Raw genomic sequence first — 24,251 nt, 5'->3', positions numbered from 1 at the left:
TTTTGCCTGTTTTTCGACTGTGCCTTTTGTTTTTTGACTGTGCCTCGACTGTGCCTATGCACATCAATCCCACATGCTCTTCTGCCAGGGCTTCATTGAAGGCAGATGAGGAAGCTAAAAGAAGCGGAATCTGGAATATTTATTGTATTCCACTTTTCTTAAGTCTTAGGTCACTTTACATCAGCATTATAACAATTTACTCATGCCAAGTCACAGGCTAATAAACAACATTCAATTATGTTAATGCATTACTGTCTGGATGTGCCAGGGTTGTGTCAGTAAGGGCATCTGGCAAAAATATGCCAAAATTAAGAATGCGACTCATCAGTGTGAATTCCATACCAGATCGGTCAAGGCCCGGGTTAATAACGACCGCCACTGGCACTGTTGACCTACAGGGTGCCAGCGGAAATTGTTGCAACTGGGCAACTGTTGGTCAAGGAAAAGAGGGAGGGAGAAGGGTTTGTAGGCCGAGAGAGAAAAGGAATGGCAGGAGTATAGGTCTGAGTATAGGGACCCTTAATGTTGGTACAATGACAGGGAAAGTAAGAGAGCTGGCAGACATAATGGAGAGAAGCACTATCAATACAATTTTTGCTTTGAGAATGTAAATGGAGAAGTACAGAGATGGTCAGACAGAAGAGTTCAAGGTGGAGGTGGGGCTACATCAAGGATCAGCTTTGTGTCCCTTCTTGTTCGCTATTGTGATGGACAGGTTGACAGATAAAGTCAGACAGGAATCGCTGTGGACAATGATGTCTGCGGATGACATTGTGATCTGTAGTGAGAGCAGGGAGCAGGTGGAGGTCTGCTCTGGAAAGAAGAGTAATGAAAGTCAGTCATAGTAAGACAGAATACATGTGTATGTGTCAATGACGCGAGGTAAAAAAACGGACCCAACTATAGGATAGCTAAAATAAATGGGGATTTATTAACAAAACAAAACACGAAACAGGACAAAGACAAAACCAGACATGAAGACAATAGGATTCCATGCTGCACAAGGCAACGTGGCTCAACTAAATAGTACTGATAATCATGACACATGAGGGACAGGTGTGCAGAGGCTGGGAGGAAAAGACAAGGGCGGGGCAGACATGTGAAAACAGAACATAAACAAAAAGGCACATCGCCAATCCGTCCTGACAGTCTCGACGGGGTCCAGGAGGGGGGAGCAAGGCACACGGCGAGGCAGGTGGGGGGAGCAAGGCACACGGCGAGGCAGGTGGGGGGAGCAAGGCACACGGCGAGGCAGGTGGGGGGAGCAAGGCACACGGCGAGGCAGGTCATCCGAGCTGGAGGGCCGAGCGACGTCCTCAGCCGAGCTGGATAGCCGAGCGACGTCCACATCCGAGCTGGAGGGCCGAGCGACGTCCACAGCCAAGCTGGAGAGCAGAGCGACGTCCATAGCCGAGCTGGAGGGCCGAGCGATGTCCACAGCCGAGCTGGAGGGCCGAGCGACGTCCACACCCAAGCTGGAGGGCCAAGCGACGTCCTCCACAGAAATCGGATGTGAAGCGACGCCCCCCACCGGACAGGTGCGGGGCGATGTCACAGGACACCGAAAAAAATCAAAACAAAACTCGGGTTGGTGACATGGCCCGCAAACAGGAAGTGAGGCGGTGCCCCCCGCAGAGAAACCGGAAGCGGAGCGACATCCCTCACCGGAAAAATGCGGACCAATGTCACCAAAACCATGATGTCCAAGTAAAAAAATCCGATAAGAAAAAAAAAAAAAAATGCTCCCAAATGGCTGCCGCTATCCTGCTGGGTCCTGGTCTGGCGGAATCCTTCTGTCAGAGACACGAGGTAAAAAAAAAATGGACCCAGCTGCAGGATAGCTAAAATAAACGGGGATTTATTAACAAAACAAAACACGAAACAGGACAAAGACAAAACCAGACATGAAGACAATAGGATTCCGCACTGCACAAGGCAATGTGGCTCAACTAAATAGTACTAATAATCATGACACACGAGGGACAGGTGTGCAGAGGCTGGGAGGAAAAGACAAGGGCGGGGCAGACACCTGAAAACAGAAGATAAACAAAAGGCACATGGCCAATGTCCGGGCTGAGTCCTGACAGTATGAATGAAAGGGAGGGAAGTAGAACAGTGAGGTTACAAGGGGCTGATGTCAAGAAGGTGCAGGAGTTTAAGTATTTGGGGTCAACAATTCATTCTGAAGGAGAAAGTGGAAAAGAGGTAAAGGGGTGAGAATATGTGGGTTGGAGTGGGTGGAGAAAAGTGTCAGGAGTGTTGTGTGACAGAAGATTGTCAGCAAGAATCAAAGGAAAGGTAGAAGACAGTACTGAGAGCAGCATTGCTGTATGGGTTAGATAGTGTAGCAGTGAGGAAAATATATAAGGAAGACATAGAGGTAAAAGATATGAAGATGATGAGGTTCTCCTTAGACAAGCACATCAGAGGGACAAGGTCAGAGATGGACACGGTTAGGAACAAGCAAATCAGAGGGACAGTTCAGGTTGGCTGTTTTGGGGACAAGGTCAGAGAGGGTAGATTGAGATGGTTTGGACATGTACAGAGGAGGGAGATGGTTATATTGGTAGAAGGATGTTGGAGATGGAGCTGGCAGGTAAGAGGTCAAGAGAAAGGACAAAGAGGAGATATATGGGTGTGTTAAATGAGGACATTAAGGTAATTGGAACGAGAGTAGAGGATGACAAGGATAGAGATAGGTGAAAACAGATGATTCGCTGTGGTGACTCCTAACAGGAAAAGGTGAAAGTAAAAGAAGATGAATTACATACACAAAATCAGCATTGTTCATCTTCACAAAAGAAAAATAATATTTAGATATTTGTTATGCTTTATTGTTGTCAGGATCTATCCCGGACTTTTTCCATGTTTTTTTTACGTTTTGTGTTGACATGTCTGCCCCACCCTTCTCTATTCCTTCCCACCTCAGCACACCTGTCTCTTATGTGTCTAATTGTCTTCCATATTTATTTGTGCCGCGCTGCCAGAATCCTTGTCTTTGTTTTATCTTTGTCTTTGTGGTCTGTGTCTTGTTTTTGTATTTCAGTTTTCTTTCCCCCCAGTGTTTCCTGGTTTTGGTTGCTATTCCTGTGTTTGAGTCTGAATTTTATCCACGAATTCAGCCCCGTTTTATGGCGACAGTTCCCAAACCAGACAGTGATGCAGCTGCTCAGGATGCTCTCAATGGTCCCTCTGTAGAACATGGTCAGGGTTGGGGGAGGGAGATGTGCCTTTCTCAGCCTTCGGAGGAAGTAGAGACGCTGCTGGGCTTTCTTGGTGATGGCGCTGGTGTTGAGTGACCAGGTGAGGTTCTCCGCTAGATGAACACCCAGAAATTTGGTGCTCTTGACGATCTCTACAGATGATCCGTCGATGTTCAGCGGAGAGTGGTCGCTCTGTGCTCTCCTGAAGTCCACAACCATCTCTTTAGTTTTGTCCACATTCAGAGAAAGGTTGTTGGCTCTACACCAGGCAGTTAGTTGTTGCACCTCCTCCCTGTATGCTGACTCGTCGTTCTTGTTGATGAGACCCACCACGGTCGTGTCATCGGCGAACTTAATAATATGATTCGATCTGTGCATTGCTGCACAGTCGTGAGTCAGCAGAGTGAACAGCAGTGGACTGAGCACGCAGCCTTGAGGAGTTCAGTGTGGTGGTGCTGGAGATGCTGTTCCCGATCCGGACTGACTGAGGTCTCCCAGTCAGGAAGTCCAGGATCCAGTTGCAGAGGGAGGTGTTTAGTCCCAGCAGGCTCAGCTTCCCAATCAGGTGCTGAGGGATGATTGTATTGAATGCTGAACTAAAGTCTATGAACAGCATTCGTACATAAGTGTCCTTATTGTCCAGATGGGTGAGGGCTAAGTGGAGGGCTGTGGTAATGGCATCGTCTGTGGAGCGGTTTGGACGATACGCGAACTGTAGGGGGTCAAGTGATGGTGGTAGCTGGGTCTTGATGTGCCTCATGACGAGCTTCTCGAAGCACTTCATAACTATGGGTGTGAGTGCAACGGGACGATAGTCATTGAGGCAAGACACTGTAGACTTCTTTGGGACAGGAACGATGGTGGTAGTTTTGAGGCACGTAGGAACAACGGCGCTGCTCAGGGAAATGTTGAAGATGTCCGTAAAGACATCCGCTAGCTGTTCCGCACATTCTCTGAGCACCCTGCCAGGAATGTTGTCTGGTCCAGCAGCCTTCCGTGGGTTAACTCTGCATAGAGATCTCCTCACGTCGGCCGTGGATAGACAGAGTACCTGGTCGTCGGGACGAGGGATGGTCTTCCTTGGCGTAACGTTGTTCTGTACCTCGAACCGAGCGTAGAACTCGTTCAACGCGTCTGGGAGGGAGGCGTCGCTATCACAAGCAGGTGAAGCTGTCTTGTAGTTTGTGATCGCCTGTATGCCCTGCCACATGCGCCGGGTGTCTCCGCTGCCCTGGAAGTGGCTGTGGATTGTCTGGGCATGTGCACGCTTTGCCTCTCTGATGGCTCGGGACAGTTTGGCCCTTGCTGTTCTTAGGGCCACCCTGTCCCCTGTTCTGAAGGCTAGGTCCCTAGACCTCAGCAGAGCACGCACATTAGCAGTCATCCACGGCTTCTGGTTGGGGCGTGTAGTGATGGTCTTGGAAACGGTCACGTCATCAATGCACTTGCCGATGTAACTGGTCACTGCTGACGTGTACTCCTCCAAGTTGACGGAGTCGCCGTTGGTTGCAGCCTCCCTGAAGATATTCCAGTCAGTGCACTCAAAGCAGTCCTGAAGAGCAGAAGTGGCTCCTGCTGGCCAGGTTTTCACCTGCTTCAGAACCGGTTTTGAGCGTCTGACGAGTGGTCTGTATGCAGGAATTAGCATAACAGTGATGTGGTCTGAGTAGCCAAGGTGGGGGCGGGGCTCCGCACGGTACGCGCCGGGAATGTTTGTGTAAACAAGATCCAGCGTGTTTTCACATCTCGTAGCAAAGTCCACATGCTGATGGAATTTAGGGAGCACTGACTTAAGATTTGCCTGGTTGAAATCTCCGGCGATGATAAAAAGTCCGTCGGGGTGAACATTCTGTAGGTCGCTAATAGCTCCGTATAGCTCACTTAGCGCCTCTTTAGCATTAGCGCTAGGAGGAATGTAAACTCCGACAATGTAAACAGTAGTAAATTCCCGTGGTAAATAAAATGGTCTGCATCTAACAGTCACAAACTCTACTGACGATGAGCAGTAAGTAGAAACAAGCACAGTTCTTGCACCATTCCGTGTTGATATAAACACACACACCACCACCGCGAGTCTTACCGCAAAGAGCTGCATTTCTGTCGGCTCTAAATGAAGTTAGCCCGTCCAGCTGAATGGCGGCGTCCGGAACTCTGTCGCTGAGCCACGTCTCCGTGAAAACAAACACACAGCAGTTTCTAACCTCTCTCCGTGTAGAGCGTTCGAGTCGGATGTAGTCCAGTTTATTGTCCAGGGAGCAAACGTTGGATAGTAGAATGGACGGGAGAGCCGGCCGGCTAGGGTTTGTTTTTAGCTAGCTTTCGGCGTCCCCTCCCCTGGTCTCTGGTATCAGGCGACACCGGGGACTGGAGGCCTGGTCTCCGCAGCAAGCCGAGGTCACGAAGCCTAACCAGTACATCATCGTGCAGGTTGGTTGTTACACGATTTCTGTACTTTATTAGGTCCTGGTGTTTGTATACATGTTTGTATACATGAACACCGCTGTCTCTGGCATCCATGTAGAAGCAATGGTCGGGCTCAAAACCGTAAATAAAAACTTAAAAACGTAATTAGCACCGTATTGAATCCGGAGAGGCCGCTGCGTGCTACTGCCGCGCCGCCATCTTGGATAGAGTCTGTACAGAACAGAGCCATACCGCCAAATGTAAATTTCATAAGCTTGCAAATTTTTTTTTTAATATTTCAAAGAATTGTGTTTATTTTGACTCAAGTGGTCCTGACTGAAATGAAAAATTGAACATTGTGCATGCTAAAGTCTCTGCCTGTGTCATTCTACTCATTTAGCAGCCAACACATTTTCACATACACATATAGGAAGCTATGTATTAGCTTTTACACATGTCTGGTAGTCTGATGAGGACCAGGGGTCTCATTTATAAAACTGTGCGTAGAATCCCTACTAAAAGTTTGGCATGCAAATGAGACTGGAATCCCATATATACCTGGAAAACTGGCATGCGACCCGCCAATTAATCAATCAAAGAAAGTGAAAAAGTGTTTTTCGGTTACTTTGAATGATGGCGACAGGTGAGAAAAGAGGAAAAAAACGTAATTTCTCAGAAATTGAGATTGAAACACTTGTAGGGGAGTTGGAAGCTCGGAAAACTGTGGCCACAGCAGTGGGGTCACTAATAAAAAGAAGCAGTGCGAGTGGCAAAGTATTATTTCTGCCGTCAATTGTGTCAGTGGGACAGAACGGACAGTTGCAGAAATAAAGAAAAAATGGTCTGACCTGAAGGTATACTAATTTTTTTACCAACATATTACATTTGTGTTTTATTAGGATATAATATATAATTTTTTTTTTTTCAAAAAGTTTTATTTACATGTGCTTACAGTATGCAAAATATGTGGGGAAAAAAAGATTCTCATTCATTCAAGGTGCAGGCAAAGAGAAAACTGTCCTCCCACCGCCAGAGCGTGGCTGCAACTGGTGGGGGCCCAAGTACAGCTGATCTCACATCAGTGGACAGCAAAATCGCGGCTATAATTGGGGAGGTCAGCGTGTGTGGGATTGTGTCGGAAAAGGAGGGAGACACTGACGTGATTGAAACCAAAGAGGAGCAAGGTTAAACAGATTTTTATTCATTAATGCTGTACATTTGAGTGTGTGGGGTGATAAATGGATAAATGTTGCCAATTGTTTGTCCTCCAGTCCTTCCAGAGTCTGAAGCTGTGGGTGAACAGGAGGGGTTCTCCAATTGCAGATGCACAGCGTCCGGCTCAAAGCAGTGCCCCTTCTGCATCTGGCACGTCCAAAAGTGGTCGGGTACTCACTGACACAGTCCTGCAGTTACAGCAAGAGACAATAAACGCTGTCAACAGGGTTGCAGATGAGCTACGGCAGATGAGAGAAGTGATGCAAGAAATTGCACAATCGTTAAAAGATGCCGTTAAAACATGAACCTTGAGTTTTGTTTTTCTTTACAAACGCCGCATGACATCCTCACGGATTCTTGCACCTTGTTGATATCCCTCTTGTCGGTCAGGGGGCTGTGGCTCGGGGTCGTAATGTTGGGGTAGAGGAAGATCAGCAGGGAGAGGAATACCGTTCCTCAGTGCTAGATTGTGCAAAACACCACAGGCCCTGACAATCTTGCACACTTTTGCTGGATGGTATAAAAGTCTGCCACCCGAGGCATCCAGAGCACGCCATCTGCATTTCAGGATGCCGATGGCACACTCCACAACTGCACGGGCATGAGAGTGGACTTCGTTATAATGTTTCCTCTGCGCTCTGCGGGTTTAAAAATGGGGTGAGGAGCTTCTCTACAACATTAGAAGGATTCGGCCATTTTTGTCCACACATCACTGCAAATCACTGCGCGGGCACAAGAGTGGACCTCGTTATAATGAGTTTCCTCTGCGCTCTGTGTTTTTAAAAATGGGGTGAGGAGCCAGCGTCTCAGGGGTAGCCACTGTCACCTGTAGGTCATAATTACATATATATATATATATATATATATATATATATATATATATATATATATATATATATATATATATATATAGTATAATTATATATAAAAGCAACATTGTTACATTTAATACTTTTTAGTATTGTTAACCTCACCAAGAAGCCAGCCAATCAATTGCGCCGATTAAATTTGGGAAACCAGACATTGCTGCAAATTGCATTTTAATTTTGGCCTGTTCTCGCACAATGTAGGGGAACCTGATGTATCGACTACCCCCTATTAAGTATACCATTCAAAACGACAGTTATTATGGCACTCAGGGACGGCTGTGATATACCAGACCTATAGGGTGAGATGATAGATTCCAATAGAATTATTTCATATACAAAAAGGTCTTAGACACAAAGTTGAGGATTACTTATAGTTTTTTATATAAATATTTTACCTGTCTGCCAATTCCCGCTGGAAACAGCCTGTTGCCAAGAACCACAGAGTGGTGAGGACTTGTATTTGTACTGGGATGGCATGGTTCTGGCGTGTTGCCCTCTCTAATACTGGACCCAATTCAACACATAGATCTAAGAGCACAGCTCTAGGGAATCTAAATCGGCTTATTAACCAGTCATCATCATGGGCCAGGAAAATATCATGGTCCCTGAAAACTCGTTCTCTCCTTATTCTGCCATTGGCGTAATCGTCCAACAGTGCCAGCAGTGCCATCATGAAGCATTACATACCCGGGTCACCCGAGAATTTATATGTTTCTAGCAATTAGACTGATCGTTAACACCTTGTCAAAATCACAGAATTAATTTTTGGGCGAAAATTTAAGACGGAAATGTTATAGTGAACACATGCTTCTTCATGACGGTTTTGTAATGAACACCATAATAGTTAGGACAGATGATGAGGAGCGATTGTGCTTCATGACTGTATTTGCAGACTTTTACATTTTATGATATATGTACATTAAGGAAAATATTTTGTTTTTACACTGTGTTCTGCAGTTCTCTAATAAAAGGGTATTTCATGTTATTCTGTATCACATGTAGTCGCGCCATCACCTCCTGCGCACCCGTTGTGGACAATGTGACTGTAAGGCAGCTCTAGGTATTTATTCATTCATTCTTCTTCTACCGCTTATTATTTGATTTTTAATACATTTTGAATTACATTTGGATTTTACTAGATGTATATAGCCTAAAACAATCGGCACAAATAACACTGTTGGATTTAATCTTCATGATAATGTGGATATAAGGTATGAAATGGAGTGAAAATTAAATGTCATTAATTCTTATAATCGTTCTTCTCACATGAATTTTCTACAATCTATCTTCAGTTCACGACCTCACCATCTGTGTCACCAATTCCCTTTGTCTCCAGAATGTGCGTACGCACGTCTCTAAGTTTGCTTAAAGGTGCGCACATTTTCCCGTCAAGTTTGTTTTTTATAGATCACAACCTTTGCGTGAAAACTGCCGTACGCACGTTTCCAGCCCCGTTTTGTGCATACGCACGCTTTATAAATGAGACCCCAGGTGATTACAAACAGGAAACAGGTGTGCTGAGTTGGTGGTGCAATGAATTGTGGGAAATAGAGTCTTGATGATAAAGTTCAGTAAATTCTCTGCAGGCCAGCCAAGGGAGCCCTCATGGCTCTCATAACAGTCACCCATATGAGGATGGGTTCCGCTTTGAGTCTGGTTCCTCTCAAGGTTTCTTCCTTAGGATCTAAGGGAGTTTTTCCTTGTCACTACTGCCTGAGTCACCTCAGACTTGCTCATTGGGGATATATACATACACATTGTGAACTAAATATATCTAATATTAATCTTGAACTTTGCATTCTATTAATCTTTATATTATTATTTATATTAACATTTTGTTCTATGTTTATGTTCTGTAAAGCTGCTTTGAGACGATTTTAATTGTAAAAGCACTATACAAATAAACTTGATTTGAATTGAACCAGTCGAAGATCACTTAAGAGGAATTAGAAAAATAGATACTGAATTCACACACCATCACACTGACGTCACAGATATAATTAACACTGAGTACAGAACCAGTTGGGTAGGTCAGCTCTTTCCACCTAGGGTGAAATCTGAATCCAGAAGTCTCCACCTCTGAATGGTGGAGCTTTTTGTCTCTTCATGCACAAGAAGAAACCTCGTCAACGCCTACTTTACCATTCCAGAAGATCTAACATCACTGCGGAGGCAGAGAAACAGCCTAGACTGGTACTGTAGTGTTCCCAAGCCATGATGAGTTGGGATGAGTGCAAAAGGGCAGTGTCTGCACTCTGAGCACTGATATATGTCAAGAAGGCTAAAGGTTCACTTAAACCCATCTCTCTTCAATTACTACCATCGCTAAATTGAGATGATTTCAATTTAGCGTCTCCTCGACGTCATTTATCCATGATTTTTAAAAATGATTACTGACTCAGTTGGGCCAGGTTTAGCATGCTTTTTTAACAAATGTCTTTTAACTGTCTGTGTCTCAGATGAGTTAAAAGTGCCTACTGTTACGCCTCTCCTCAAGAAGCCTTCACTCGATCCGTCTATCTTAAAACATTCGCACCCTATATCTGTCTTACCTTTTACCCAGGTAAAAAGTAGGTTTTATGGAAAATTCAAAATGGCTGACACACAAAATGGCCGTCCGAAAATCGTTTGGTATATTTGACTCAGCATGCCTCAAGGAATCTAACAACACCACCTTCATGATTTTAGACTCAAGACTGCAGTAGTTATAAGCGAAAAGAGCCGTTTTTCAAATCTCGTGACCACTATGTGGCGCTGTGACGAAATGTTGGTTGCACCCTCAAGTCATCACCTTTATGACATTCCAAGTTTCGTGTCGATAGACAAAAGTTTTGCGAAAATACGGCCTCACGTCCGTTTTGGCGCGCTCGCCACCATGTATGTTGCCACAGTTTATGAGAACACATTGGTCTATCAAAAAGCTTTTGGTAACTTTTTGTCTCTGGTGTCTCTAGATGCTACATACCAAAGTTTGAAAAAGTGGCGGAAAGATATTCATGACAGAAATGACGTCATATGGTGCATTCAAATCGGCATGAGCAAAGGATCCAAAATATGCATGAATTTTGTCTCTAGGCCTTACGAGTCAGCAGTTATGAACATGAAAATAATTGGATTTTTGGACTGTTGGTGGCGCTAGAGGGTTTGAGCTAGACACATCCAAGTCTAGACACACTCTACATGTGTGCCAAATTACATAACTTTCCTACGTACAGTTCTATGGGCTGCCACTGACTTCAATGGCAGAAGAGGAAGAATAAGAAGAAGAACAATAACGATAACAATAGGTGTCTACGCCCCTTCGGGGCTTGACCCCTAATTAAATGGTCATCCACACCCATTCCAAATAAATGAAGCATCTCCACATCTCTCTCTATATGCTGATGATGAATGAGAAGCCTTGGGAAAATAGATAGTTGCTTGGACTCATGATTGGGAGCAAACTGAGCAGTGACCATAACTCCAAAATCAGATTACAGGCCAAAGAAAGCTTAATAATCCCCCAAATCTAGAAGCTATAGCAGGTATAACACAGGTGTTCAACTACATGTTAAAAGCTGGTGTTATTGTGTCATGTGAGACGTCTCCTGTGCAAACTCCACTATTCCCAGTAAAGAATCTGTTGGGTCGAGATTTTATATAATATAATATGTTACATAACATAAATTAAAATAAAATATGGATTATTTTATTTATGATTATTAGTTATGATTAGTGAAAACATTTTAAATATCTATTGGCATTTTTTTCACTAATCCATACTTTGTTTTAATATTAATTCACCTAAGTCAATGAACGAATATAATGCCTTGTTGAAACAAAAGGCCTAAACCTGTCAAATTAATAATTACATTTAGCATATTAACCTGTGGATAGAAACATAAAAACATAACAAAACACTATAAACTGGACACTCAGAGCTACAATAGCGTCTGAGATATGATGGACAAATACATCATAGCCTATATTGATGATATTCTGGTATGCACCCATTTCATAGAAAACCATGAGCTCCAAGTCCAGAAGGTTCTCCAGATTCTTGCACAGCATCAAGAGTTTTTTAAAAAAGAGAGAATAGTGAGGTTTACATATGCACCATCACTTTTCTGGGCTGCATCATTAACCCTGAATGAGTTTTGGAACTTTTAACATTTTTGAAATACACATGCTCAAATACAGCTGCATCTGTTTCTGCCTCCTGTAATCTGACACCTTTATTAGGGAACTTAAAACTAATAATCAAAAGTACAAATGAATCTTTTTCACTGAAAATCTGTTGGACTTCGTCTCATTGCATGTTAATATGTAATCCATATTTTAAGTTTCTGAAGCAAATATAATTTCCTCTTTTTACATATTATACATTACAGTACACATTATATTGTTTAAATTTGATTTGATGTAGAAAAAACAGACTTTTCACGAGAGAACATTTGCTAATGCAGAGTTTGACTGGACTATTTGTAGAGTTATAGTTATTTTAACACACCTCCTGAACCACGGATAAAAAAGAGCATAAATAACTGGATTAATGGTGGAATTAAGATAAAGAATGATTACAAGTTTCTGAATGGTTTCTGTCTGTTGTTCAATCACATTTCCTAATAAACTGTAAATAAAATATGGAAGTAAACACAGCAGAAACACAGACACTAAAATACCGAGGACTTTAGCTGCTTTTCTCTCAGATTTCATGGAGTGTAAGGTGATTTTCTGTGTTTTAGGCCGTGTGTGCTTATTAAGCTCTCTGATAGCAGTGGCATGTTTCTTAGCTATCACAAAAACTAGAGTATACAATATGATTATTACAGAAAGTGGAAATATAAATGAATATATGAGATCAATTACAGTCCAAACATCATTCAGAAAATAAAAACATTCTCCGGGACACATTACAGAAATTGTGAAATTTCCATTGAAATACATGAGTAACAAGAGATAGACTCCCACCACAAACCAGTCCAAAATAACTACAACACACGTGATCCTCACAGAGACTCTGCTCATGTAGAAAAAGGGATTTGAGAGAGCCAAATATCGATCCACAGCAATCAGAGTGATATTATATATTGATAGAATTAATAGAAAACCACAAATTATCCAAAAGACGGTGCAGAAACCTCTCCCAAAAATCCAGCATGACTCTATTGTCCAGATGAACATTGGCGGCATTACTAAAGCACCAACGAGGAAATCCGATACAGCCAGAGAGAGCAGCAGCATGTTTGTTGGTGTGTGAAGCTGCTTGAAGTGAAGAACAGAGATGATGATGAGCAGATTTCCACACACTGTTAGCAGAACCAAAGCAGCTGAACACAAGTACATTAAGATATAAACTGCAGGAGATACAGGTCTCTCTGGACAGGATAAATGATCACAGTGATCAGACTGATTAAACTCTGTCAGATTCATCAATACAGCATTTCTCTAATGTCTACAGAGTTTAAAGTAAAACAGAAAATGTAAAAAATCATAATCAAATGACTTATGGCACAGAAGCTCTGGTGATTTTATAGTTTATAGAAATTAGTCACACCTCCCTAATTTGAGTGACAGTATGATAAATATGATGTCATGGCTTGTGGGAACAAAAGGCCTAAACTAAATATCCCCATCTCATGTGTTTTTGACTGGACTGATGGGACACTGGTTGCTGTAATGGTAATTTATGGAGAATATCTAAATATCTACAGAATGTTTTTTCTATTTCATGTGTTCTTGACTGGATTGATGGGACCCATGGGGTTCCTTTGATTTTTGTAAAGTTACATGGATAATGTAGAAGAAACATGAGTTTGAAATAAGTTGGATGCAGGGAGCAAAACTTCAGTTAAGCACTCCCCAGGATCTCAAACTATACTTTCTGTCATGAGGTCTTCAGGGACTTGGCATTTTGTACAGTATTTGAAATTAGTAAATGATTGTGCTTTTACCCATACACCTTTAGTGCTTAACACAACTAATATATTATTTTGGGCACCTTAATTGGTGGGGATTACGAAATGTTTATAAATAAAATATTGGCCCCTCAACACAAGCTTCATCAGCATGAAATCCCAGCAGAATCTTTACTTCTTATGAAGACTGAAGAAAGCCCATCTTCCACGCCATCCTGGCCATGTTTTACAGAGGGAACATAGAGAGCATTTTGAGCAGCTGCATTACTGCCTGGTTTGGGAATTGCACCGTTTCAGATCCTGAAAAATCACTCTTCCCCATCACAGACAGTTACACCATTCCCTGCATCTAAAAAGTTATTAGCATTGAAGATGACTGTACACACCCCACACACTCTTCACACACACTCTTCACACTCCTGCCATCTGGAAAATGTACCAAAGCATTTGGACCTCATAACTAGACTGTGTAACTGTTTACTTCCTCAAGCCTTCAGATTCCTCAACACCCAGAAGAGAACAGTATTGTACTGCATATATGTTTATAAAAATATCCTCAATATTATTGTTAAAAGTGTGCTTTAGCTCATTATCTTGAGTTTATTCTCATCTTGTAAGGTAGGATTCTGAATTTTGTGTACTTTGTTATTTGAACTGTTATATTTGTAGGGCACTCTGATGAGAGGGACACAGAAGCACAACACAGAGATGGAGGTGTTAGGTGCAAATCTCAAATGTGTTTATTTGTTAACACAGTGCAATGAAAAAGTGGTATTTTTAGAGGTGAAAAAGAACCTTGCATGCTCTTTCTGGATTAATTGAGGATTCCATGGGGAGGTTCCCAATCTTGAAGGAGTCCCAGTGGAGGTGCAGAAAGAGCTTTGAACCCATTAGCTTGGCTCAGGCTCAGCAGACGTTGGCACTTTTGGCTACCCAGAGCAAAGGGATAAAGCAGAGGGATACAGCACATTAATTCCTTCCATGGGCATAACGCAGCCCACCTCCTGCTGGCTGCTAAGCTTGACTTTCTGCTGTGGCATTCTGCTGGAGTGTGGGTGCCCCAGCTGCACTCCTGATTGGCCCCCACTCTTTTGGTGGGAATTTTTCTGCACAACCTTGCAACAACCTTGCAGCTTAATTCAGCAGTGCTGACTGTGATGCTGAAATTCTGAGGAGTGTGATTTCTTTTAGCAGTGGATTTTCTGGGGAGAAGAGTTCATTTGATTGCAAGGGCTTCCTGTTCCACTGCCACATATTTCCTCTCAGCAGGGGTTCAGTTTCTGGGAGATAAACAGGACTGGGTGTTTCCCTTTCAAATGTTTGGGAGAGGACCGCTACCAGGCAGGTAGGTTAATGTCATGGGGAGGGTGATAAGGGCTTTCCTTTGGTGGACAAACGCCCACTCCTTGTAGCTCATCCGCTTCATCCATTCCAACTGACCCTTTTAGTTTTGATTTGAGGGAGGATGCTACAGTGGAGAAGTTAAAAACAAACCACCGATAATATCTTGCAAAACTCAGAAAGGCACATACCTGTTTTTTCATTGTGGGTTGGGGGTACTCCTTGACGGCCTCTATTTCTGAGGTTTGAGAATGCCCAGACCAGCCCCAGATGGCACTTGCGGGGGTTAGCAGGTAGTCCGGCCTTCTGCAGGGCTTCCAGAACTTCCTTTAGATGAAATAGTCAACCAATGTGGAGGAGTGGATGACACCAAAGTCCAGATAAGTAGCCGCAAAGGCCGAATGGGGCAGAGGACAATGTCTATGAGGCACTGGAATGTGGCAAGCACCCCATGTAGGCCAAAAGAAAGAACCAGGTACGGCCAATGGTCATTGGTGGTGCTGAACGTAGTCTTGGGTTTTGCATCTGGGGCAAGGGCCATTTGCCAATAACCCTTGGTCAGGCCGAGGGTGGAAAAATAGTGGGTTTTTCCCAGGCACTCCATGATGTTATCCACCTCGGGGAGGGGGAAGCTGTCACATTCTGAGATTTGGTTGAGCCTCCGGAATTCATTACAGAGGCGGATGCTTCTGTCTGGCTTAGGCACCACCTTAATGGGGTTGGACCATGGGCTGGTGGACTCATCGAAGACCCCATCTTTTAACATTACCCCCGTTCCTGTTTTTTTCTCTATGACGTTATGACCAACTTCCGGGACACAGAATGGTCATTGTCGAACCACCATCCCAGAAGGGGTCTTGATCTCATGGTGCACCAGGTGGGTCAGTCCTGGCATGGAGGAGAAAATGTCAGCGAATTGGTCTCTTCACCAGGGCACACTTTCCGAGATCTGTGACAGAGAAAGCAAATGCAGATACACCTGGGGCCAGAGGGACCCACCTCTTTAGTATATTGATGTAGTATAATTGACTGTCTGCATGCTTACCTGGCTGTTGCAGTTTGTAGTTGACTGGGCCTACCTTCTCAAGGACAGAGTACAGGCCCTGCCATTTTGCCAGGAACTTGTAGGATGTGCTAGGGACAAGCAACATGAACTGATCTTCATGCTGGAATTTACAGAACTGGGCTGGTTGGTTGTAGACTCTTTGCTTGTTCATGTGCTCTTTTACTATGGGGCCAACACGATCAATTTGTGCCTGTATGTCCTGGACAAAATCAATGATCAAACAGAATGGAGAGGACTGCTCCTCCCACACTTACCGGGCTATGTCCAACAGCCTTTGAGGTCACCGTATGAAAAGAAGCTCAAAAGGCATGACACCTGTGGATGCCTTGGCCGTCTTATGGATGGTGAAGAGCACATATGGAAGGAGGAGGTACCAGTTCCATCTACCACGAGTGTTTAATTAAAGCACTCCACCAGTCCATCAGTCTGGGGGTGGTAAACGGATGTCCTCAAATATTTGACATGCAACAGTCGACACAGAACTACCATTTGGTGTCCAGGAATGCCCAATGTCGTCTTCCTCAATTTTGTGAACCATTGCTAAGCATTGTAGCTGGGATCAGGGAGGTGGACAGACAACGCCAGTGCCTGAGCCTAACTCTAATTCCTTTGCTTCGTCTCTGGGAGCTTGCTTTGTGATTTCTTCTAAACCAAATGTGGAATTTGCATCAGACTCTAAGAAGCTTTATGGGGGCAATGAGGAGCAAGCATCCATCAAATTGCCATCATATTCTGTGGTGTTGTTACCTGATAAAAGAGTTTGCATTGTCCTCTCTGAGCTTGACAATAGCTACCAAACTTTACAACACCTTTCAACTCCATGTCTCCCATTTTTCACAGACCTCCACACTGAGGTGTCAAGGTTATGGAATAATCCTTATTATATCTGTTTCTTCTCCTCAGCCTCTGCATGGGTATGCGACAATACCTATGGCTGAAGGGAAACTTGCCAGCTCTCTCTCCACTTAATCGGCTGCATGGTAAAATTCTGTGCTGCCATTGAGGCCTTGTTGGGCCATGCTGGCCTTATACGGAAGACCTACAATCCCACTTAAGAAACTTATCTGTGGTCAAAAAAATTCTATGCCTCTTTAGGGCCATCTCCCCTGCTGCCTATCCAGTCGCTTCATGTGCTTCGGGGTTCAGGCATGACAACCCATGCTCCTGGTCCTTGTGTGTTGCTGTCCCCCTTAGTTATCCCCTGCCAGCATGTACTTACTCCTTCACAGACAACCACATTCTTGAGGATAGTATGGGATTTAGCCTCAATGCTTTCTCCTGCACAGAGATTGTATCTATTCTGCCCTAAAAGGACTCTTTGAGGTGCAGTGCGAGGAGTTATGAGGGCTTTGAGGTAAGAGAGAGCTGGTCCATTTTTTTGCTTTGTAGGCAAGCATCAGAGCAGCTTCATTTTGGATCATTTGCAGAGGATGAATTGCATTCATAGGTAGACCTGACAGAGAAAGCTGCAGTAGTCCAGTCTTGAAATGACCAGCTCCCATTATCCGTGTCATGAAGATTTTAACCTTCACTGAGATAAGGCCAACCATGTGAGGATCCTGAGACATCTAGAGATGTATCAGCTCCATTTGGACTTTCCTTCACAAAGTTTTTGAGCATAAAAGTTTCACTTTTGAGTCTGGTTCCTCTCAAAGTTTCTTCCTCTTCCATCTAAAGGATTTTTTCTTTGAGAATGTCACCTCAGTCACTTCAGAATTGCTCATTGGGGATAAATACAAATGCATTTAAATATAATCCAATATTAATCTTGAATTTTTTTATTATATTCATGTTAACCTTTTTTTATTTTATTTGTATGTTCTGTAAAGCTGCTTTTAGATAATATCCATTGTTAACACATAATATATACACATAAATCTGACTTTAAATTTTATCAAGTACCTGGGCAGCCAGTGTGGACAAAAATGGTTAAATCCTTCAAATGTTGTAGACAGGAAAGAAACATGAGTGTGTCACATTAGCAACATGCGACAAAAAGGACAGTTGATTATCTATAGTTGCCCCAAGCTCATGAGCTATGACTGTGACTCCCTGTTTGATGACTTTTCCTCACCATTCCTTCTCTTTAGCTCTGTTCATAAAACCCAGTCCAGTCTTGCACAATTACAGAATGAAACGAAAACAGTCAGCTTTGTTATTTTTTATCCTTTCATTCATACTTCAGTGTATTTTAGTCAGATGCATGTCAGCATTAATAAAGTCTGAAAACTAAATAACATGCAAACTGTATTCTGAAATATATACTGTATAAATACAGTCTTAGATAAATAGAGTGAATCACTCAGAATCTTCTTTTGAATTTTTGTATTAAAAAAAAAACAAGATTAAATTTGCAAAACTTTTTCTGATGTTTATTATTCATGAACATGTCTTCAGGAGAACACAGAAAAATATACAAAACAATAGCAATATGTAGGCACTTCATCATGAGGAGTGGAAAAAGACTTTTCATGAAATAACTTTTATTAATGTAGAGTCTGTTCGAAATATTTGCAGTGTAATAATTAATTTAATGCATTTTTGAAACCACGGGTAAAACAGAGCATAAATAACTGGATTAATGGTGGAATTAAAGCAAAGTATGAGCAAAAGTTTCTTAATTGTCTCTGCCTGTATTTCAATAACATTCCCTAATAAACTGCAAATAAAATATCGAAGTAAACACACCAGAAACACAGACACTAAAATACCGAGGACTTTAGCTGCTTTTCTCTCAGATTTCATGGAGTGTAAGGTGATTTTCTGTGTTTTAGGCCGTGTGTGATTATTAAGCTCTCTGATAGCAGTGGCATGTTTCTTAGCAATCACAAAAACTCGAGTATACAATATGATTATAACAGAAAGTGGAAATATAAATGAATATATGAGATCAAGTACAGTCCAAATCTCATTCAGAAAATAAACACACTCTTCAGGACATGATAGAAAATTTACGAAACATCCATTAAAATAACAGAGCGCTGCATTATAGACTAGACATATACACCAGTTAGAATAAACAAAAATGCACATTGTTCTCTTAGTGACTGTGTTTGTGTAGAGAAAGGGATTTGAGAGAGCCAAATACCGATCTACAGCAATTAGAGCAATATTATAGACGGATAAACATGTAAGGACACCACCAATGAACAAAAAACAGATGCAGAAACCTCTCCCAAATATCCAGCATGACTCGATCAACCATATTAACATTCCTGGCATCACTAAAGCACCAACATGGATATCCGACACAGCCAGAGAGAGCACCAGCATGTTTGTTGGTGTGTGAAGCTGCTTGAAGTGAAGAACAGAGATGATGACGAGCAGATTTCCACACATTGTTAGCAGAACCACAGCAGCTGAACACACATACAGTAAGACATAAACTGCAGGAGATACAGATCTCTCTGGACAGGAGAATTGATCACAGCCATCAGACTGATTAAACTCTGTCAGGTTCATCAATACAGCATTTCTCTAATGTCTACAGAGTTTAAAGTCATAATTCGAATGAATTTATAGTTTGTAGAAATTAGTCACGCCTCCCTAATTTGAGTGATAGTATCATAGATATGATGTCATGGCTTGTGGGAACAAAAGGCCTAAACTAAATATCTCCATCTCGTGTGTTCTTGACTGCATTTATGGAGCTGCCTGTTAATTCACTGTTTAAGAATGTAAATCTTTTCTTGAAGTGTTGATGGAGGTTCTTGATTCTCTGATACACTACAGCTGGTCTCCACACTGCACCTTAGCTTCCATATAGGCATTTCTAGCAAATTTGCCTGGGCCTCATACATACCATTGTCACTGGCAATGTTTTACTGGTGCTTAGTGTTTTTTTTTTCAGTTGATCTGATTAAGTGGAAGAGGTGCATAAAGTGGTCAAAAGTGGTGCATTTCCTACTTGAATGCTCCTGAACACACAGACACACACCATGTTCTACAGTCTGACTCAGATCCCAAGTCGGTCTACAAATGCCAAAAACATCGCCAATTACTCCATGAAATGTGTGTCTGAAACCTCTTAAACAGATATCAAATAAACTCACACTAATCAAACAAAATCCGATGATCCATTTTTCATTTTCTCTTTTCAGTGATCCCTCACTACACAAACTGTACAAGCCAAATCTTAATATATCATCTCAAATCATTACCATTTTACACGACTTATATCACATTTAATCTGTGTTACCAGTCTGCACCTTCATATGATCACCAAAATTAGTAATTACTCTCTACTGTGCTGACACAATTGACAGTGGGTGGGACAGAAGCTCCTTATGATCAGTTTACCTGCTATTACACTTTTCTAGCAGTAGGGGATCCTGTATACACATGGACAGGGGTGTGCAAATATACACACAATATATTTATGAATACTTATGAATCATAAGTATTAAACTATAAGACCATAATCAAATTCATTTTATTACATGTATAGCAGTTAGATCAATTCAAGTCAAGTCAAGAAGCTTTTATTGTCATTTCAACCATAAATGGCTTACACAGTACACATTTATATGAAACAAAGGACTATAGTTTATCCAGGACTATAATGCTACATACAACAAAGCTACATAAAACAACACAGAACTAAGGACTTAAAGTAAGTTGTCCTATCCACATAAAATGCATAGTGTGCAAACAGTGTGAGACAAAAAACAAACAGACAAAACAAAACACCACAGGACAAATACCCAACAAACAGGATCCAGAATGCTCACCTTTCTCATTGCAAAGTCTACATGCTGATGGAATTTAGTGACCATTGATTTGAGATGTGCATGATTGAAATCTCAGGGTGAGAATTCTGCAGATCGCTAATAGCCACATAAAGTTCACATAGTGGCTTCTTAGCATTAGCAGCCGGGGGAATGTACACTGCCACAAAGAAAGCAGTGTTGAATCTTTGTGGTAAATAAAATGTCCTGAATCTAACAGTCACAAACACTCCTAGGGATGAGCAGTACAGTTCAGTTGTCACTAAACGAGGTGAGCCGATCTAGCTGAATGTCAGCATCCAGAACAAAGATGCAGGAGTCTTGAAGCTCTCGCTGTGTGGTCTGCTTAAGTCTGCTGTAGTTCAGTTGTCATGAAACGCTGCGTCAGTGCTGACGCTATGGGAATGTTTCTGTGAGGAAGTTGTATCTGAAGCTCTGTGTGCACGCATGCCATTTTAATGGCTCGGAAAGGACACATAAGTCCATATAAGGGCATCTGTGTCACACTGCTCCAGCTTCTATTTGTCTGTAGGAAGTGCGAGAAGATGCCCGGGGCATGGCCAGTGATGCAGCATCTTGTTCCCTTCTCAGGGAACCGGGTTACATATGTAACCTGGTGAAGTTCCCTTTCGGGGGGACTCGATGCTGCATCAGTGCTGACACTATGGGAACGCCAATACCCACGCTGCCACGCACCGGTCGATGACTGCGACAGAGGCCCTGAGAGGGCACGAGCAGACTGAGAACAGAACATCAAAGGCCCTGCAGGACCTGGGACCCTGGAGTGGGGTCCAAGTCATAGAATGTGATAAAGGTGTGCGGAGAGGACCATCCAGCCGCAGCACAAATATCTTCAAGGGGGACACCCCTGGCCAAGGCACTGGACAAGACAATACCCTTAGTAGAGTGAGCCCTGATGCCGAGAGGCGAGGCAAGACTGCGCACCTCATAGGCCTGAGTAATGGCCTCTACTACCCAGTGCGCCAGGCGCTGTTTGGAAACCGGATTACCCCATTCATACACTTTGAGAAAGGCCAAGGCTAGAAGCAGAGCCAACTTCAGAGTCAGAAACTTCTCAGAGGCTGACTCCATGGGCTCAAAGGGTGCTTCCAGCAGCCCATCCAGGACCACAGAAAGGTCACAGGAAAAAAGTCGTGGTCGACAGGAAGGCCTCAGCTGCCTGACACCATGCAGAAAGTGAGAGACCAGAGGGTTCCTACCCAAGGAGGCAACAAAATGACAGCTTCATGGTTCGCGGTGACGGTGGCCATGTACACCTTTAAAGTAGATGGGGACAGGCCCCGAGAAAAGCAAGACTGCAGGAACTCCAGCACTGTACCGACCGGGCAGTGAACTGGATCCAGACAGTGTTCATCGCACCAGAATCGAAAAAACCTCCACTTCAGAGCATACAGCTTCCTAGTGGAGGGAGCCCTAGCATTCAGCAGAGTCTCTGTCACCTCAGATGAGAGGCCTGCCTCTAGGAAATTGTCTCTCTCAGGGGCCAGACCCAAAGCTTCCATATCTCGCGCCTGAGAGAGGAGATCCTTCCTGACGGGAACCTCCCATGGAGTGCAGTTCGGGAAGAAGACTAGGTCTGTGAACCAAACTTGAGAGGGCCAACGAGGAGAAGGTTGACTCAGTCATGGTGCACTCTGGCTAGGACATGCGGGAGCAGAGCTACCGAGTGGGAGACAGATGTGCCCGCATAGTGGTCGAGTCCCAAACTACACCCAGAAAGGTGGTTCTCTGAGAAGGAGAAAGCACACACTTTCCTGGGTTCAACCTGAGGCCTAAAGATCTCATGTGGGCAAGCACAGCATCTCGATGACTGGCCGCCATAGCTAGAACGCCATTCTAGCCACTGGGCCAGAATGAGCCAGTCATCCAGGTAATTCAGTACACGGATGCCCTGGAGACGCAACGGTGCAGGGGCAGTGTCCATACACTTTGTAAATGTGGTTAGTGGCTCAGCGGAGCTCAGATACCACCTGAGGTCCCAACGCCTCACCACTGTCAAGCTCTGTCAGCAGGTCAGCCTGGTAGGCCTGCAAAACAGCCATGGTGTGCAGGGCCACATCTGCTTGGCCTGCTGCCTTGTCCTTATCCACAAGGGCTGAAGTAGTCCGACATGGCTGGAGAAAAAACACGTGCCGAAAATGGATTTCTCCAGGACCTCGACACCTCAGCATGGAGGTCTAGAAAAAAATGCGTGAAGCAGCGCAAGCTCCCGAAACCAAGCGAACGGAGTCAGGGGAATGGGCAAGAGAAATGGAAACACCCGTCTCTTGCACCGCTTCTGCTAACTCAACCTGCGAACCCCATGATCGAAGCCACGGCGCCGCCGCAGTGGATGCAGGACCTGGACCAAGAGGCGCAGCCAAAGCTGAAAATATAGCCAGGCAGGATTTGGTTGTTCATAGTAATCTCCAAGGCATGTGAGTGGGCCTGCCATGATGCTGTAGTTTCTGATAAATTCCCTGTAGAATTTGGTGTATCCAAAAAAACCTCTGCAGTTCTTTGATTCTAGAGGAGACTGACCACTGATTACGACATGAAACATTCTGGTGTCCACTTCCACTCACTAATTAAGTGGAACGCTATAGTGGATCTCACATTTCACTGCCTTGACAAAAAGCTGGTGTTGCAGAAATTCGATTAGAACTTCTCAAACATTGTTAAATTGAGTGTCTACAGTATGTCTGTGGAGTAGATTAGAATGTCATTGATGCAATCTATATGACAGTTATTTAATAAGTCTCTGAATACTTTGTATTCAATACTGCAGGAATGTGTATGAATTTACAGATTAAATGCACAGAGATTCTTCTCCAAGATACATATCAGAAAAAGCTGATTCCCAAAAAGCCTTAAGTATCATGAGGCGATATGTATATAACTAAATGTTCTTTTACACGTTAGTTAGGCTACAGAGTATAACCAGATATCCATAGTGTCCTTGTGTTGTCAGAAACACCACTTTCCATTGGTCCCTCTTTCATACACAAATAAGGTTGTACACCCTCCTGAGGTCCTGTTTCATAAAGATGTCTTGTTTTCTTCCAGAGCTGCTCTGGGGCTGACGGGACTATAGGTTAGGGGTAGAGGTGTCCTACCAAATTGTTCTTGTGATATGTCCTGCCTCCCTGCTGGGTACTCAAATACCTCCCAAATGATTTGGAAAAATTGCGGGATGGTGGTTCATCTTGGTAGGCCACTGGTTGGTAGGCAATAAATATTTCACATTGTAGCAAGAAGCCTCAACAGTGGTCAAACTCCTTCGACATGGTTCATCTGTCTGGGTTTGATTCACTGAGAAGGGAGGCCTCACATTTTTATATAACTGTATAAATACTCAAAGGGTAATCTAGAGGTTATTTAAAAAATGACTGGGTGCTGCAGGCTCAGTCTGACAAGCCATAAATAAGCCTAGACTCTCTCTCTATCACTCTGGTGTGAAAACAGGCCTGTAACTTGACACCCTGAGCTGTGAGAGGGACAAAAGGTCAGGGATTACGCAAGAATTCCTC

At 43.4% G+C, this 24,251-nt stretch overlaps 2 protein-coding genes across 2 annotated transcripts; both read right to left on the bottom strand.

The window, feature by feature from the left end:
- Positions 1-12,109: 12,109 nt before the first annotated feature.
- On the bottom strand, positions 12,110-13,102 carry LOC113651717 (trace amine-associated receptor 13c-like). Its single transcript, XM_027160564.2, has one exon. The coding sequence runs from the start codon at positions 13,100-13,102 to the stop codon at positions 12,110-12,112; it is 993 nt and encodes a 330-aa protein (XP_027016365.2).
- A 5,361-nt stretch (positions 13,103-18,463) lies between these two features.
- Positions 18,464-19,456, bottom strand: LOC125145589 (trace amine-associated receptor 13c-like). The gene has a single exon (XM_047819068.1). The coding sequence runs from the start codon at positions 19,454-19,456 to the stop codon at positions 18,464-18,466; it is 993 nt and encodes a 330-aa protein (XP_047675024.1).
- Between the last annotated feature and the right edge of the window lie 4,795 nt (positions 19,457-24,251).

The sequence above is a fragment of the Tachysurus fulvidraco genome, chromosome 9, assembly GCF_022655615.1.
Source record: "Tachysurus fulvidraco isolate hzauxx_2018 chromosome 9, HZAU_PFXX_2.0, whole genome shotgun sequence".
NCBI classification, from domain to species: Eukaryota; Metazoa; Chordata; class Actinopteri; order Siluriformes; family Bagridae; genus Tachysurus; species Tachysurus fulvidraco.
The sequence above is the reverse complement of the archived record's forward strand: the minus strand, read 5'-3'. Positions and strand labels throughout refer to the sequence as shown.

Bases quoted from the DNA above. Each gene is read 5' to 3' on its own strand.
- LOC113651717 (XM_027160564.2), bottom strand. From the start codon at position 13,102: ATGAATCTGACAGAGTTTAATCAGTCTGATCACTGTGATCATTTATCC.
- LOC125145589 (XM_047819068.1), bottom strand. From the start codon at position 19,456: ATGAACCTGACAGAGTTTAATCAGTCTGATGGCTGTGATCAATTCTCC.